General features: G+C 36.1%; 1 protein-coding gene across 2 annotated transcripts in view; it reads left to right on the top strand.

The window, feature by feature from the left end:
- LOC148950332 (regulator of G protein signaling 7-like) overlaps positions 1-19,400 on the top strand; it is a 245,472-nt gene that overhangs the window by 71,027 nt on the left and 155,045 nt on the right. For both annotated transcript variants that reach the window (XM_089092302.1, XM_089092303.1), the window contains exons 6-7: positions 6,304-6,355; positions 12,337-12,560. In XM_089092302.1, coding sequence (XP_088948428.1) covers positions 6,304-6,355; positions 12,337-12,560 — 276 coding nt within the window. The remainder of the gene's footprint in view (positions 1-6,303; positions 6,356-12,336; positions 12,561-19,400) is intronic.

The raw sequence follows: 19,400 nt of genomic DNA, 5'->3' as shown, positions 1-19,400 counted from the left end.
ATGGTTAAGTGTGCAAGTGTGAACGTTGGTAATAAAATATCCATCGCCACAGATCAAAATGACGGGCATAGTCAGGGCTATAAAGTTCAATCCTAATACAAGACTTGACTGTTACAGAAAGTATCCAGAAACACTAAAAACAAACCTTATTTTTCCAACTCGCCTAGTTTGACAAGATAAATGTGAATTTTCCCGATTTTAAAAGGCGTGTTTAGTTAGTTATGACTAATATGCCTCCTTTTATCTTGGAATATCCAAATATAAGTAAGCAAAATACCACAAGTGCAAATAAAAAACTTGCTTTTCAGACTGACCCAGAAAACATCCTATGGACAATCTTCGTAGGAAAGTCCTCTGTAGCTTACTTTCATTTGAAAAAGTTTTGTTCTTTTTAATTCCCAGTTGTTTTCCAAATCATACCGGAAGTTCCCCCCTCAGTGGGAAACTTCTCCCGTAATCCTACGTCTCAATTTGCAAGTTTCTCCAGTGGCACCTTCCCCATGAAGAACTACTCCTGTGGAAAATTCTCCCAGGAATATTTTTGCTGCAGACCCCACCCCCCCCCACACACACACACACAAACACAAGGAAAAATCCCCCAGATAATTCCAAACCTGCTGAAAACTTCCCCCTGACAATTCCCACGGAACGTCTCCAAATGTAAAACTTAGTCTCGAAAGATGAAGTAAGAGAAATAAAAGAATTTCTTATAAGAATTCTGGCAAATTCATTCATGTAAAATTTGCCCTGAAAAATCCCCCCTCCCCCCCCCCCAAAAAAAAATCCCTCCCCACTGAAAACTCTCCTCATGAAATATTTCCCCCGACGCTAGAAATTTCTTGCCTTCCAAAAAAAAGGAAATGACCTTACGCTTCCCAATATCCATTTCTATATGTAAACGATGGAATATGTATATCGTCGGTGTCAAGCACAAACAACGTTTCTGGCCAAACTTATGATTTTCACTTTTTAACACAGTTCTACTCGCCAAAACATTCTGCGTCAAATGGTGTGCATCTCGATTGCCTCCGACTCATAAATTGGGAGATACAGGCTTGGTGGAAACAGCGTATCTCGGATTACCATATGGGGACATCAAGCGGAATTTATGTATCTCGTATCCTCCTCTTCACGGCGTATATTACCTCCATAAGAAAAGAACTGTTAGCAGTGAAGCAACAACACCACAATCATAGATCAGCTAGTTATTGATCCTACAGAATTTCTAACCTTAATTAACGCATCGTTTCGTATGTTATGTATATAAACTCTGATAATCTAAGCCACCGTGCATCAGGATCTGACTATATTTCTAGCGAATACAACGAAGCCAATCCACCTTAGCTGGGAGAAAAATAATTCGAGGATTTACCTGACGTAAACATAGATTTACCCGAAGCTATTGTTTCGAGTGGTGAAGTACCTGCAATTAAGTCTGTGATTCAGAGGGTAATAAAGCAGACACAGCTGCTCCAAAAGAATTAAGAGAGGAATCTACAGATGAGGAAGAAGCTTCTCATTTATACCATGTGTCTGAATCTACTTCAGAAAATGAGGAAGGTCTTCCATTTAAAAAAAGCGTTCAGATAAAACAAGTAAAGAGAAATCTTGAGAGACATAGGAAAAGACTATGAAAGAGAATTGAGGAAAATTGGAGGAAAACTACAGCAAAAAAAAAAAATCAGGCTAAACCCTTGTCTTTCAGAAAAATCAAGGTGTAAATTTTGCAAAACCTTCTCAGACGAAGAAAGAAAAAGGACCTTTTCTTACCATTGTGGGGCTTGGCAATAAAATACAACAAAGAATTGTGTGTGTGCCACTCTCATTCTGAACCTTTTTCAGAGCAAACTCTGAAAGTAGAAACAAGAAGAAATACCAGTTTAATTTTATATACCCCAAGATGGTGGAAATAAGAAGAACGTTTGTGTATAAAATTTTATGCAACCCTAGATCAACCCTAGATCTTGGGGAGTTTTGCTGAAAGAAATACAGTTAAGAACAATGACTTGGGATTTTAACGGGGAAACGACAAGAAATCAAACCCGCCGAACCGTTTCTTGATGTCATGACGTGACCTCTTCTAGATGTTATGACGCCATCACAGGCTCGTAACAACCGCCGTAACGTCACAAAAATAAGAATTTTCCTTGAAGTCCTGATCTATTTAGATGATTCTTGTGACCTGAAATATTCTAATTCTCTTTTTCGTATGTCTTCTATCTGCTCGTGTCTTTGCTCTTTATTTTCATTTTTGACTGGCTCAGATTTTCGGTGTCGCTTTTCTTCTAACAGCGTGCGTCTTTGCTCTTCAATTTCATTTTTTACTCGCTCAGATTCTTGGTGCTGCTTCTCTTCTAACCACATTTGTCTTTTCTCTTCATTTTCATTTTTGACAAGCTCTAATTCTCCTTTTGACATATCTTCTAACAGCCCATTTTTTTGTTCTTCGTTTTCATTTTTGACACGGTTTGATATTTGCTGTTGCATATCTTCACATTTTTCTTTCTTCTTCATTTTGGATTTTGATTACTTCAGACAATTTAGCAATGCCCTTTGATTTAGCTGCCCGAATTTTCTTGTCTCATTTCATGGTCCAGGCTGTTGATTTTCACCCATTGTGATTTTAACTTTTTCGGGCCATTCTCTCAGTCTTATCACGTTTGATAGTTCAGGTGGTTAAAAAAATCGTCATTTGTAATAACTGGAAATTTTTGTTTTTGGGTCTTCCTACTGAGAATGTTTAACTGGTTGCGTTCAAACCTGTAAGCTTAATATAGTAGCGAGTTGATTTTATTTAACAAAAAAACAAAGTAATTTTAAAATTTTCAGGTATTGTTCAAGTCTGAATTAAAACTTTAAAATGATTGCTCAGGCACTATAAATATTTTCGCCGTTTACACAGTAACTTTATTTATTAAAACAATTTTCAACCTTTGTTCATGCCAAAAGACGTTGCATGTACTTATAACAAAATAAATTCAGTAATGATGTTTTGGAATATGAAACGAAAATGTTATCTGTATGCTACTCGGGATTTTTTTTTCTTTTAGGATAACAGCATTAGGTGATGTGTTTTTTTTATAACTTAGAAATTTTTTCAAGGAAGATGAGACATGAAAATAGTATGATGTGGCGTTTCGCGTCAACCTATCCTAAACTTTGTCTTCCTGGCATTATAGTTACTGTCTTTACTTGCTCTACATACTTAACACATTATAAAATAATTTAAAAAGCCTTTTGTAAACAGACTAATACGATTGGTATTTTATATAATCCTGCTGTCTTTTCAAAGATATTTGATTATTGAAGCTAGTCCTATTTCTAAAACCGATTGTCTACTTAGCTTCAAAACTTTTGGTTTCCTTTTTTAAGGCTTTTAAGTTGTTGTAATCCGTTATAAAAATATATACAAATATTTTTGCAATTACCAGTTGTTTGCTCTTTAAGCAATTTAATGTCGTTTCATAATACTTATTGTCAAAGATATTTGATTTTTGAAGCAAGTCCCGCTTCTAACCATGATTTCGACTAAACTTCAAACTTTTGGGTTTTTTTTAAGGTTTTTGAATTGTTATAAACCCTTGTCAAAATATATACAAATATTTTTGCAATTACCAGTTTTTTGCTTCAAGCAATTTAATGTAAACTTCTCCGTGCATGAAAATCTTTAATTTTTCCATATAAGTGTGACAAGTGTGACAACGTGATTGCAATAATGTTGATATAAAATAACATGACTCACAGAAATATTTTTTTTCTGAAATCTCAAAACACAAGTCATTTTCCATTTACACCTTTTTCTCAAAAGGATTTCGCACATGACTAAAAAACTTGCCATTGTAAGTTTTGGGAGATAAATTTGTGAGTAGAAATTCATGCTTCATTTCAAACGTCTATGGATGGCTAATAATCGGATCTTCCTTACTTGTTGAGTCGGAAGATTTCTGGGGAAAACCAAATGTGTCTATTTCTATTATAATTTCCAAGGAATATGCTACTCTTGATGTAAAATTAAATAAAAAAAAACAAATTTTTTTTAACTGAAAGTAAGGAACGACGTTAAAACTTAAAACGAACAGAAATTATTCCTTATATGAAAGGGGATGTTCCCTCCTCAACGCCTCAATATTTACGCTAAAGTTTTTTATTGTTTAAAAAATAGAGTTGTGAGAAAGTCAAACTTTAGCATAAAGAGCGAGGTGTTGAGGAGGGGACATCGCCTTTCATATAAGGAATAATTTCTGTTCGTTTAAGTTTTGACGTCATTCCTTACTTTCAGTGAAAAAACTTGTTTTTTTTATTTAATTTTTGAACATTTTTGAATAAATGCAAGTTTTGATCTTGGCTCACTGTACATGAATAATTCAAACAAAATTTGTATATTAATTTACTTTTATTTGGTTAAATGGATTTCTCGAAACTTGTTTAATTTTATTTACGAAAGTTTTTATTAGTAATAAATATACGTAAGAAACGAATTAACTTACGTAACGAACTTCTATATTCATATATTTTTAATACGTATATTAGGGGGTTCGCCTCCTTGTCAATACCTTGCTCTTTAAGCTAGAGTTCGAATTTTGTTCCAATTCTTTAAAAATGACCGCGTAATCAAAAAGGCCGTTAATTAGATTAAATAGCTCTTATGAAAGTACTAATAAATCTTTGGCTTAAAGAGCGAGGTATTGACTAGGGGGTGAACCCAATCATATATGTAATATTTTCTGTTCGTTTAAAGTTTTGATGTTGCTTTTTGTTTTAGCTGAAAAACTTGTTTTTTTTATATTTAATTTCTGATCTTTTTTTAAATAATGCTGGGAAGTCCGGCGTCCCCTTCATAGCAATGTCCCTTCCCTCATGAAAACTTCCTTCATGGAAAGATCCTCCAACATAACCCCCGACCCCCCCCCCCCACTACCAGGAAAAATCTCCCCTGAAAACGTCTATATACTTCCCAATAACCAATACTATATATTAACATTAGGTAAAGTTCATAACTTTCAGCCCTCCCCCCGGGAACTTCGGGGGATTAAGTCATCCTAAAAGACATACTTATAATATTTTCGAGCATGCTGAACAAAATGGCTATCTTAAAATTTTGATCAGGTTACTTTGGGGAAAAAATGAGCGTGAGAGGGGGCCTAGTTGCCCTCTATTTATTTGGTCACTTAAAAAGGGCACTAGAACTTTTAATTTCCGTTCCAATGAGCCCGCTCATGATATTCTAGGACTATTGGATCGATACGATCACCCCTGGGGAAAAACAAACAAACAAATAAACATGAACCTGTGATCTTTCTTCTGGCCAAAAAAAAATGCAAAATTCCACATTTTTGTAGATAGGAGCTTGAAACCTCTACAGTAGGGTTCTCTGATACGCTGAATATGATGGTGTGATTTCATTAAGGTTCTATAACTTTTAGGGGGTCTTTCCCCCTTTTTTCGAAAATCAGCCAAATCTTCTCAGGCGCGTAACTTTTGATGGGTAGGATTAAACTTGATGAAAATTATATATTTGAAATCAGCATTAAAATCTGATTATTTTGATGTATCTATTTGTATCAAAATACCGTTTTCTAGAGTTTCGGCTACCATTGAGCCGGGTCGCTCCTTACTTACAGTTCGTTACCACGAACTGTTTGATTTCAGTCACGAGACGTGACTTACGTATAATTTAGAAAACAACCTTTTTCAAACAAGAAACAAGAAAACAAGAAAACAAGCTTTTAGTATTATCATGTTAATAAGCTCTTTGAATAAGCTTTCTAAAGGCAAGTGATCTGTATCTGGTTAGATATTTCCAGCTCTTTTCTCACAAAAACTAATTTAATTGGCATACACTCGTCACCCATGCAGCATGATTATAATGCTAGATTGTTCAGGAATCTTTCAGTGGTCAATTGTTTCAAGATCCACTAAAACATTTTCAGGATTTGATTTTAAGGCGCATGATTTACGCTTGACTTTGCAAATTCACAATTACATCCCCTAAATTAAGGGAAAATAGCCCAAAACAATCAAAAAAACTTTTTTCTTCGTTAGGAAGCATCGCCCATTTTAAAAGCCATCTTCACAAGATCCTTCTTAAAATACCCTCAAGGACGCTTACCATCTTCAAACACGTCAAGGAACTACATAAAATTAATGAGTGTATTCTCTATCAGGTGATGAGGGCAATAAAACCAAAGTAATTATGATTTTCTTTTAGTCTGCTTTTTATTTTTAAGGATTTTGTGTGTATATTGATGTCTGTGTTTCACACCATTGAAATATTGAATATCCAAATCAAATATACTTTTTCAGACTCCTTATTTTTGGCCTTCTAACTGCTGGGAGCCGGATAACACAGATTATGGTAAGTTTTAATGCTTTTCAATCATCTTAAATAGTTTCGTGATTTGTGAACTGCTCAATTTCGGTTATGCAGAAAAGAACATTCCCACGTTGTAATGATTTCTATCATAGCCTACGAAAAAAGCGATATGGGCACAATGTATTATTATTTCTTTTTAGACCAGGGAATTTTGTATTGAAAGAGTTGTCGAAGAAACTTCGAAAGGAGTTCTTTCGATTTGATGTTGCAAGTTCTAGTGCCCTTTTTAATGGTCGAAAGTGATGAGAGGGCAACCAAGCCCTCCCACGCCAATCATTTCCCTAAGCACATTCGAAATTTTAAGCTAGTCATTTTGTTCAGCGTAATTGAAGTCCAGTATTTATGTCTTTGAAGATGACAAACCCCCCACAGCCCTTAGGTCAAGGATTGTAAGTTATACCCCGGGGGCATATAAGGCTTGTATTGAAAGGTGGTTATATAAACTTTGGAGGGGGCTAATTGGGTTTAAAATCACAAGTTTTAGTGCCCTTTTTAAGATTCAACGTGATCAGAAGGTAATTAGTCGTCCTCCCCCCGATCAAGTCTTGTTTCCCCCAAATGCATCAAATAGAAATTTCAGATAGCCATTTGTACAAAAGTAGTCCAAACATCACATGAAAAGTCCTTTAGGGCTGGTACATAGTCTTGGAGAAAGGGTCGTAAATTATGCCCGGAGGCACATAAGCTTCTTATAGAAATGTTGGTCATGTGAACGTTGGAGAAGGCTGACACAATTAAAAATTTAAAGTCCTAGTACACTTTTAAGAGTCAAAAGCAATGGAAGACAACTAGCTCCCCTTCCTGACACTCTCTTTTCCCCAATCAAATCCGATCGAAATTGTAAAATAGCCATTCTGTTTGCAATTGTCCCAAGAGCATTTAGCAAAGTCTTTAGGGTGCACACAACCCCAAAAGCCCGAGGACAAAAGTTCAAGTTATGCCCCAGGGCAAATATATTTCTTACGGAACGGGTGGCCCTATAAACTTCGGATCAGATGGTGTTCAATTGATTGGAATTCGAAAGTTCTAGTCCCCTTTTTAAGAGGCAAAAGGGAATGTAGGGCAACCAGCCCCCTCCCTAAACCCATTTTTCTCCAAATCACATTCCATCAAAATTTTAAGAGAGATTTTTTGTTTAGAATTGTTGAAAGGTACAGTAATTATGTCTTAGGGGATCTTAACTTCCAACCTAAAGGTAAGGGCTTTCGGAACCTATCGGAGAATTTTGAGAAAGGTGTTGAACTAAATCGAAAACGTTGTGTGCATTCCGATTTTCAAAAGGTCGTAACTCAGGAATGATTGAGTATGTTAATTTGGAACTTTCAGGAAATGCTAATGGGGATGATCAAAAAAACATTATTTGCATGCTACCACTACCACTGCAACTACCACCACTACTACTGCTACCATTACTACTTCTACTAAAAAAAACACAACGGTACTCTATTTACAATATTAAGCGAAAACTGGAACTAAATCAAAAGACGCTATGTGCATGTACATAGTCAAAAGAGCGTATCTTAAAAATTGACTCGGGTATTAAGTTGGAACTTTCAGGATATGCTTAAAGGGGAAGATCATCGGACCAAAAGTTAATACGTGCATGCTATTACTAATACTATTATCATTGCTGAATCTACTACTACTGCTTCTTCTACTATTTCTATTGTAACTACTCGTAAGGCTAAGAGCATTAAGATGAAAATTTCAAGAAGTATATGAATATACAGGCTATCAAAATGATATATCAGCAATGTCAGAGCAATGGCTTATTGTATTAAGTTGAAACTTCCAGGACTTGACAAGACGGATGTTCAACTATCCAAAAGGCAATACGTTAATACTATTGCTGATACTAGTACTACCGCTAATACTATTAATATTACCATAAGTAATACTACTACTACTACTGTGTATTGCAATACTACTGCTATTACAACCATGCTTAAGGGTTTGAAGGTGAAATTTTCAAGGAATATTCAGGGGGGAAGGCTAACTGAATCACAACAAGACGTATGCATGGAATTTGTCGAAAGTGCTTAAAGGCAATATATTAGGAAGAGTTTAGTGTCTGAAGTTGAAACTGACAGGCTCGTTGTAGAGGATGTTGAACTAACCAAAAGAAAATGTTTCCATTATAATGCTACTGCTTTTACTCATACTACTACTACTACTGCTGTTATTACTACTTCTACTACTACTACTGCCACAATAGCTAAGGCTACTACTGTTAATTCTACTGCTACGCCTACTACTGCTGCTATTAAAACTAAGGGTATTATCAGGGTCTCCATCTGGAGTGTCAAGGACCTTGGGCTATATAATAATTTTTTTTCTCCAAATCATTGGGGGCAACTGCTCCCTTGCGCCACCAAAATCACGCCACTTGGTATTACGGCAAAGAAGTTGGGGAATATTGAAGCTGTATGGAAGTAAATTGAAACACACTATGCCCAAACAGGTTGTCAAGTAGACGTATCAAAGATGCTTCAGAATTGATGGTAATAAGTTGAAATTTTCAGTGTATTGAAGGACATGTTGGAGAAACCATAGGTGAAAGGCGCATATTGCTGGTAGTGCTACTACAATTATTGCTACTGTGCAAGCTAAGAGTATCAAAGTGAAGCTGTCAAGGAATATTAAGACGGATGTTTAACTAAATCAAAACAAACTGAGAGCATGTAGATTTTCAAAAAGGTGACAAAGTTAGATCTTTAAGGGTAAGTTGTGGCAGACTTTGAACTAGCCAGAAGGGACTATCTTTATACTAAGCATACTACCTCCATGGTTACTCTAACAAATGACACTAAGGGTACTAAGGAGAAAATTTCAGGGAACCATGCATGCAGGTTTCCGAAAGGGCATATAAGCAATACCATAGGCAGCGCCACTTTATAATAGCTAGAATATCATTAAAACTTTTAAAGGAACTCATTAAATTGGAAATTAAAAGGTTTAAGGCGCTTTTAAAGAGTTAAAAGAGATTGTAGGGTAAGCGGCTCTCCTCCCAAGAACATTAATTTTCCAAACACATCCATTCAAAACTTTGAGACAAACATTCTGTTCAGAAAATTTGAAAATCCAGGATCCTTCTCCAGTCGTTCCCCATATCTTCTGAAGACCAGAACATAATTTGCACTTTACTGAAAACAATATGGATTTTAAATATTTTCCCTGCTTTGACTTTAATAAGTAAAAATTATTAAAACTTTAAGGAATAAATATCAGTATATTTATATTAATCTGACAATCCATGGTCACTTGGGCGTTAAATCTCCTAATAAAAATACCATATTTCTGCAATGGGAGCCTGGGTAATTGTTTCTGTAACGGTAAGTAAAATTCACCTGAGTCACTACTATCTCCGTCAGCCTACACGGGGCATATATTACTATAATTGATACTCTGCACCTTTTAGTCTTAAAATGAGTGGTTAGAGCGGTCAGTACCTTCCTGGCCTAAACAAGACTTAAAAGGTTCCTTATTCATCGTGATCCCTAATCCCTGTCTATTTACCCCATCCTTCCTGTTGGACTAAATAGTATCTGTATCCCCTAATTTCATGTACCTCACAATAACAAATACTACACGAAAACAACCGTCAAATTTTAGAACTTAAAGACCTATCCCCAGGGATTGGGAGGATCATGTTATCTCACAGGCACAGTTTTGTGACTTTTCCAATCTGCTTAACAAAATTTCTATCTCAAAATATTGATCGAACGATTTTGGGGGTGCGTGGGAAGCGGGCTAGTTGCCCTTCAATCTTTTTGTCACAAGAAAATGACACTAGAACTTTTTATTTACGTTCAAAAATGCCCTGTCCAAATGTTCTAGGACTATTGGTTCGATAGGACCACCCTAATTGAAAAAAACAAACAAACACGGATCCGTGATCTTTTGACAAAAGACACAAAATTCCACATTAATGCAGATAGGTTCTGCATTAGGGTTCTCTGATACGTTGAATCTGAAGGTGTGTTTTGATCTTTAGGCTTTTAGGGGGGGGGTCCCCCATTTTTGAAAATCATGTAAATTTTCTCAGTATTGGAGCCTTTTATGAGTAAATCTATGCTTAATGAATCTTATATATTTGGAATCAGCATAATAAGCCGGATATATTTATTAATTAAATGAAAAAAAAACAAGTTTTTTTACTGTAAGTAAGAAGCCACATTAAAACTTAAAACGAACAGAAATTATTCCGTATCTGAAAGGGGCTGTCCCCTTTTCAACGCTTCTCTCTTTACGCTGAAGTTTTTTATTGTTTTAAAAGAGTTGTGAGAAAGAGTCAAACTTAAGCGTAAAGAGCGAGCCGTTGAGGAGGGGACAACCCCTTTCATATACGGAATAACTTCTGTTTCTTTTAAGTTTTAATGTTGCTCCTTAATTTCAGTTAAAAAAAATAGTTTTTTTATTTAATTTCTGAACGTTTTGGAATTAATACAGGTTTTGATTTTGGCTCACCGTCATGAATTAATTAAAACGAAATTTACATATCAATATTTTACTTTTTTGGTTAAATGGTTTTTGTCGAAAGTTGTTTAATTTTATTTACGAACGTTTTTATTAATAATAAATATACGTAATTTACGAATTAACTTACGCAACGAACTTCTATATTCATATATTTTTAATATGTAAATTAGGGGGTTCGCCCCCTAGGCAATACCTCGCTCTTTGCGCAAAAGTTCGAATTTTGTTCCACTTCTATAAAAATGACCCCTTAATCACAAAGGCCGTTAATTAGAATAAATAGCTCTTATGAAAGTAACAAAAAAACTTTAGCGTAAAGAGCGAGGTATTGACTAGGGGACGAACCCAATTATATACGTAACAATTTCTGTTCGTTTTAATTTTTAATGTTGCTCCTTTCTTTCAGTTGAAAAACTTTTTTTTTAATTTATTTTCTGATCGTTTTTTAAATATTGCTGGAAAATCTGGCACCCCCTTCATACCAATGTCCCTTCTCCCATGAAAACTTCCCCCATGGAAAGTTCCTCCCACGTAACTGCCGATCCAACCCCCTAGCAGAAAAATCACCCCTGAAAACGTCTGTATACTTCCCAATAACCAATACTATATGCAAACATTGGACAAAATTCATAACTTGCAGCCCTTCCCCGGGGACTTTGGGGGATTAAGTCATCCTCACAGACATAGTTTTTATATTTTTTAAACATGCTGAACAAAATAGCTATCTCAAAATTTTGATCAGCTGACTTTGGGAAAAACGAGCTTGGGAGGGGGCCTAATTGCCCTGCATTTTTTGGTCACCTAAAAAGGGCACTAGAACTTTTAATTTCCGTTTGAATGAGCCCTCCCGCGATATTCTAGGACCATTGGGTCCATGCAATCACCCCTGGAGAAAAAACAAATATCCGTTTTTCGGAGTTTCGGTTACTATTGAGCCGGGTTGCTCCTTACTTACAGTTCGTTACCACGAACTGTTTGATATCAAAATTTAGTTTTTAAAGTCTCAGTTACTATTGAGCCGTGTCGGTCCTTACTTGCAGTTCGTTACAACGAACTGTATGACTGTCTCACTTACGGAAATAATTCTATTTTATGGGTATATTTCGGAGCATTGATGGATAATATGGAATTCGGGCTATACATATCCAAATTAGTGAAGGGGGAGCATAGCAAAATGAAATGGTCTTAGGAACAATATAAGGAAGTATTCGGGATTTTTTTAAACTGTTTTGTTTTAAGGATTTTATAAGTTTTTCCTCCTGTAGAGGTCACCCAAAGTGGAAACTAAGCATCCCTGTAAATAGATTTACTTATTAGATAACCAGTCTTTCTCCACTAAGAAGATTTAAAGTATGATTGATATCTCCTTGATAAATTTACAATGACAGTAAAACATTTCACAGTAAACACTTTAAAATAATATGCTATTGCTTTAAATATTTGTAAATTTGTAATTGTTTTTTTTTTAAGTTTGACTTATATTTCAGCTGTTTACTTGTGTAAGCGAACTATGCAGAACAAAACACGTCTAGAGTTAGCAGACTATGAAGCGGAAAATTTGGCACGTCTCCAGAAAATGTTTGCCCGTAAATGGGAATTTATTTTTATGCAGGCTGAAGCTCAGAGTCGAGTGGACAAAAAAAGGGACAAATTGGAGAGAAAAATCTTAGACAGCCAAGAAAGAGCATTTTGGGATGTGCATCGACCAGTAGTAAGTTATTTTTGCTTGAATGTTCCATTTTTTTTAATTCAAGACAACAGGCCTTTTCTTCCTGAAAATTTTTAAAAAGTATTATATTTTCTTTGAATAGTCTTAAAAGTTCATCCCTATTGCAAATGTTTTGGCTACATCTTCATATGTCAACCCAAGACGTCAACCATTCCTTTTAAAAGCCTGAATGAGCCAAAATTAGGTAGGTATCACCGTTATAAAACCCACCGTAAAGGGTTAATAGAGAGCCTCAGCAGAAAACTCTCTTTTCAGGTCACCCACATCCAACACTGAGTTTGACAGGGGTGTTGCAGTTTATAGTTTTGAGCGTCATGTTTAACACGGGTTTGGTTTTTTCAAAACCCGTGTTCAACCATGTGTCCAACAAGGTTGGAACTCATTAGAAAAACGCTAGAAAGTTTGGCAGGGTCAAACACCAAGAACTGAAAAACGATTTTTGTCGAACCCGTTCGAAACGCGATTCAAACCCGGTGCCTGAAATCACAACTCAAATCACTTTATTTTTCCGCGTTTCCGCAAAAGTCGGCTGGCTTATGAGTTATCTAGATCTTCATTTATTCTTGGGCTAACTCTAACTGAATCCATAAGTTCCCATTATCTGACGAAGCGGACACCATTAGCTTTCATTTCTTTCTTTTCCCTCAAATTTTATGAATGCGTTCCTTAAAATGACATTTTTTAAAAGAAAGGGTTTTGGTGTTATACCTTTTAACAAATAAATGAAAATATTTGTTTTTTCTTCTGCTCAGAAGCGGTTAGATAATCTTGGGATCTTGGGGTCTTGAATAACTCATATCGGGGTTGAAGCTAGGTAATTTGTTCACTAGCCAGGTAACTGTGCAAGAGAAATTCAGTACCTTTTGAAATTCGCTTTTTACCCTGCATGGCTGCTTGTACAAAACAGCAAGTTTTTACAAATTAAGTTTAAATAAATTTCTCAAATCAAGTTTACAAATTATACTAGTATAACACCAAAGTAAACACAACCGCAAAGTTTCCTATATATGAGGACATATACCCTATCTCCTCTCGAATCCCTTCTCCCCTCTTCTAAGGTTAATATTCGACCAGTTCTTTCCATTAAAAGTTTAAGATTACAGTCATTAGCAGATAAACTAAAATAATACAAATAGAACATCGACTAATAAAGACGATGTTGCATTTGTATAATTTTAGTTTATCTGCTGAAGTCAGGTATGTGACCGAAATATCTAGAAATTTTGTTATTGTTTTCACTTTCTAATAAAAAGACGTGTAAAAGATCTTTCGTTTTATTTGTATAGGATAAATCCTATGTAAAGAAAATATTTAGTTGTTTCGTTCTAGTTTATCTGCTTAGGATGGTCATTGTGTATTTTACCGAAATATCCAGAGATTTGTTTACCATTTTCACTGTGTAATGAAAGGATTTGTCTCTATTGGACTGTTATTTGTACGTCATGGAAAAGCAGTATGGTCTTCAAAAATACCAAGGTCACACCTTATTTAAATCGAAACCTCCCTACGATTTTCCATCTGTATAATTGTAGAATCCTAATTATGGTCTTTGGGCGTGAGCCCCCTCTTGCAATCTTCCCACTCCCATTATGGACATAGGGGATGTTTTTAAATAATTTGACTCTTGATCATTCATAAGCTATTAAGGTCATAATCCTTAATGATTAAATATTAATCAATACACATCTTTGAGAATATATCATTAGGCTCCTAAATCCACAAATGCTTCTAAATATTTCACGAAAGTAGTTATATTTCGACCATTATTTGAAAAAAACTACGTTTTCTAAAGAGTTAAAGAGGCTGAGTTACAAGGTCGAACCTTAAAACGTACAGGGATTAGGAGGCACAGTTGGGGGGCTGCCGCCCCCAAACTCCTCGCTTTCGCAACCTTTAAATAAAAAAAGTTTTTTAAACTGAAAGTAAGGAGCGACATTAAATCTTAAAACGAACAGAAATTATTCCGTATATGAAAGAGGCTGTGCCCTCCTCAACGCCTCGCTCTTTACGCTAAAGTTTTTATTGTTTAAAAAAAGAGTTGTGAGAAAGTCAAACTTTAGCGTAAAGAGCGAGGCGTTGAGGAGGGCACAGCCTCTTTCATATACGGAATAATTTCTGTTCGTTTTAAGATTTAATGTCGCTCCTTACTTTCAGTTTAAAAAACTTTTTTTATTTAAAGGTTGCGAAAGCGGGGTTTGGGGGCGGCAGCCCCCAACTGTGCCTCCTAATCCCTGTACGTTTTAAGGTTCGACCTTGTAACTCAGCCTCTTTAACTCTTTAGAAAACGTAGTTTTTTTCAAATAATTTCTGCACGTTTTTGTACATTTTATTACTTATTATTGCTTGACTAACTGTTAGATGATCGTGTCAGGAGTTAAAGTGGTGGGGCTGCCGCCCCCAAACCCCCCACTCTTGAACATTCTTGTGTTAAGGCTTTTAATTCCTGAATACTCAAATCACGTCGTACAGGGTGCCTCCTAATCCCTGTACGTTTTAAGGTTCGAACTTGTGACTCAGCCTCTTTAACGGCCCCCCCAACTGTGCCTCCTAATCCCTATACGTTTTAAGGGTTGACCTTGTAACTCAGCCTCTTTAACTCTTTAGAAAACGTAGTTTTTTTCAAATAATAAAAATAAAAAGGTTAGAAATTCTTTTTTATGAAAATTTACGCGCAGATATTTTAATAACAAATCATGTCTAAACTGTTTATCTGTATTATTTGAAAAAAACTAATGTTTTTCGTAAATGTAATTTCGGGGGATAATTTATTTCGGTCTGAAAATATCAAAAGGCCCTAACAGGTCAAATTCTGCTTCAAATGAGTCCACATTCAACCGGATCTGTTGCCAACTGTGGCCTGTAGGCGTGGCTAAGAAAAAAAAAGAAATGAAGTTTAAGGGGCTATATTTGTTTTTTTGAACACAGAAGGAGTGAGCAGATTAAGCTGAAATTTCGATGATACGTTCCCGGGCCCGGGGAAAGCTTAAGCTCTAAATTTCATCCCAATCAGACAACGTTAAAGGGGGGCTGTTGTGGGAGGGTCGAAACTTCCGTCCCAGTTTACCCCATGAAGATAAAGTCGGAGGAGGATGAAATTTTGCAAGTTTCTTAGTTTGAGCTTGGGCTACAAAATGCGATTGCCACCGTCTCTCTGCGACCTCTAGGACCTGAACTCGCTTAACAATGTGGTGGGTCGCCTCTTTATAGAGGCACAAGTGTGCCTCCTTGATAACTGATTTATAAGGATTACTCAGCATGCTCACAACAAAGTAAAGGCTTTTGTTGAAATCAAATAAAAGAAACAAATTGTTTCAACTGAAAGTAAGGAACAACATTAAAAATTAAAATGAACAGAAATTATTCCGTAAATGAGGGGGGTTTCCCCCTCTTCAATACCTCAACTTCTCGGTTTTTTAGTACTTTCGAAAAAGTTTCTTATTCTAATTGAACGGCCCTTGTGTTTCATGAAAATTGGAAAAAAGTCAAACTTTATTGTAAAAAGCCCGGTATTGACGTGAGGACAAGCCCCCTCATGAAGGGGATAATGTTCGTTCCCATTGAGCTTTAAAGTTGCTTCTTGCCTTCCGTTGAAAGAACTTGTTTTTGTTTTTGTTTAATTTCTGATCGTTTTTAAAATAACGTCGAGAAATCCACCTCACACTTCATTGAAAATTCTCTCTCCCACAGAAAAATACTCCTTGGAAATTTTCTCACACATAAATACACCCCCCCCCCCCACGGAAAATACCACCTGAGAAGATCCATCCTCACTGAAAACTCTCCCTGGAAAATTTCTTGCGGACGATTCCACCTGAAAAATTCCACCTTGAGATCCTTTCATTTGAAAGCTTTTAATTTCTATTCGTTTTTTCAAATCTTGCCAGAAATCCTCCTTCAGTGGAAACTTTTTCCCGGAAATCTTCCCTTCTCCCCACACCCAGTGGAAATTTGCTACCACGTAAAATACCTCCGGACAATTCCCCTGGTGCATCCCTACATGTAAATTAAATAAAAAAAAACAAGTTTTTTAACTGAAAGTAAGGAGCGACATTAAAACTTAAAACGAACAGAAATTATTCCGTATATGAAAGGGGCTGTTCCCTCCTCAACGCCTTGCTTTTTACGCTGAAATTTTTTATTGTTTGAAAAAATAGAGTTTCGAGAAAGTCAAACTCTAGCGCAAAGAGCAGGAACCTTACTTACAGTTCGTTACCACGAACTGTTTGACTTGAGTCGGCAAAGAGAAAGTAAGACAAATAAAAAGAGCCAAACAGTCCGTTGTATAGTACTATAAGTAACCAGCGACTCGGCTCAATAGTAACTGAAACTCTAAAAGAAAGGAACTATTGAAAATAAATGCAAATAAAGAAAAAAGAGGTCTATGTATGATCTAATGAGAGGCCTAATGTATCAATAAATACATTAAAAGAATAAGTTTGTTGTGCTGATTCCAATTATATAAGAATCATCAAGTTTATTGTTACTCATCAAAAGTTAAGAGCCTGATTTTTGAAACATGGGAGAAACATCCCCTAAAATTAAAGAAATCTTAATGAAAACCACACCATCAAATTCAGTGTAACACAGAATTCTACTGTAAAAGTTTCAAGCTCATATCTGCAAAAATGTGGAAGTTTGCTATTTTTGCCAGAAGACTATATTTTTCCAGATGTTTTTTTTTGTTTTTTGTTGTTTTTTCCCCCGGGGGGATTGTATTAAAGTAAGGGTCGTAGAAAATTGGGAGAGGGTGCATTCGAATCAAAATTGAAAGTTCTAGTCCCTTTTTAAGTGGCCAAAAAGGTTGGAGGGCAACTGGGTTCCTTTCCACGCCCATTTTCCTCCTAAATTGTCTGATCAAAATTTTGAGATAGCCATTTTGTTCACTATAGTTGAAAGATCACAGAATTATGCCTTCAGGTTTAAAATGACCCCCCATAGTCCGTCAAGAGAGGCCTGTAAGTTATTAAATTCGCCCATTGTTTACGTATAAAATTTATTGTTAAGAAGTTTACAGATTTTTCTTTCGCGGGGAGGGGGGAGGGTGTGCCTTGGGTGGATTTCTATAGGGAGAATCTTCCTTGGGGAGGTAAATTTCTGGTGGGGGGGGGGGTAAATATTCCAGGGGAAATGCAATGCTGGGGGGATTTAACAGACTTACTATACGAAATTCTTTTAAATTATCTTACATTCACTTTGCCAAATTTTTCATATGGAGATGGTCCGGAGAAATTATCCAGGTGCTTTTTTCATCGTGTGTCTTGATATCTGTGAAGTAATTTCGACGGAAGGGGGTATTTATGAAGGAATCGAGAAACCAATTAGAGATTAAATTCTTACTCAAATGAAAGAAATCTAAGGATAATTTTTCTGGTTGAATCGTCCGCAAGCAATTTCACACGGAGGGGTGTTTCTCAGCGAGGATGGAGTCTTCTGGGGATAATTTGACGGGGGGGGATGCACTTTACGTTGGATGAAATTTCCACGGAGGAGTTTTTCGTGAGGGGGAGAGGTATATTTCATAGAGGGTGAGCCAGATTTACTGGTATTATTTGAAAAACGAACATAAATTATTCCATATATGACGGGTTTCCCCCTCCTCAATACCTTTCTCTTGACACTAAGTTTTGACTGTTTGTCCAAATTTTTTAAGAGCGTCTACTGAAACACGGGGGCCGTTTAATTAGAATAGGGAGCTTTTCTTAAAATTCTTAACAGCTTTAACTGTACAGAGCAAGGTATTGAGGAGGGGGTAATTCTTCATATACAGGATAAATCTGCCAAACTTAATATGCATTTTTTTAAGTTTTCATGCACGATGAGAGGAGTGATAATCCTGTTACTCCGGGGCGTACAGCTGGGCGTACATTATATAAACCGACCAGAATACGATATAGTTCCGACCAAAATGATATACAATACGGAGCTTACAGCCTGAGGGTATAAACCGTATCAACAGATACTGATTCCACATAATTATTCATCATTAGACAGATAGCAAAAGGTATATCATTTCCATAATTCATATCTGGCCATAAATACCATGATAAAACCTAATGACAATAATATGATTAGCATATAAAAACTGGCAGAAGTCAATTGATTTAAGTACACTCAAAGGGCTGAAATTTTAATCGCCTACCAACTAAAGGTAAGTCTGAGGGAATGGTGACTCACACGCCACATCATATAAATGTCAGAATAGGATTAGCATATATTCATCCTTCACAAGTCGATTGATTTGATTGACCTAACTTCACTTCTCGGCTGTGGCCGGTATAATACATGAGTACCAAGTGAGGAGAATATAAAATATTGTTTAGTATAGTATTAGTTAGCATTAGTATTAGTATTAGTTAGCAAAAAATTCCAAAATTAAGAAGCACACTGGAATTTATATTGTTTATTTAAGTGTAATATCTGGTATCATTAACCTTCTCGTTAAATTGAATTTGTCTGAAGGGCTGGTTTAGCCTGCCTACCAGTCCAGTGGAAATGGCAGGCAAGCCTAGCAGCCCCAACCCCAGGGGTGTAATTGGGGACGCCAAAGGTACAGTCTTTTTATTTTTCTGCCTGGTGCCTAAACCTCTTCTTAGCTGTTATTAGACCCCTTTTATAATTGCTTGTGCCAGCCAGAAGATCCCTTGCCTTTTGCTGTTAGCTTGTAGCTTGATTAGCCTAGTTTGATTGGAGTTCAATTTAGCCTACATCATGGGTGATAACTCAAAAAAGAGCTATAGACCTCCTAGTCATAGAGAGATGAGATCAGACTGCTCCATCCGATACAGTAGAGCTGAATCTATTAATGAGCAGATTGTCATGCTC

The sequence above is a fragment of the Artemia sp. Qi Xiang Cuo genome, chromosome 7, assembly GCF_049724085.1.
Source record: "Artemia sp. Qi Xiang Cuo chromosome 7, ASM4972408v1, whole genome shotgun sequence".
Lineage (NCBI taxonomy): Eukaryota > Metazoa > Arthropoda > Branchiopoda > Anostraca > Artemiidae > Artemia > Artemia sp. Qi Xiang Cuo.
The sequence above is the reverse complement of the archived record's forward strand: the minus strand, read 5'-3'. Positions and strand labels throughout refer to the sequence as shown.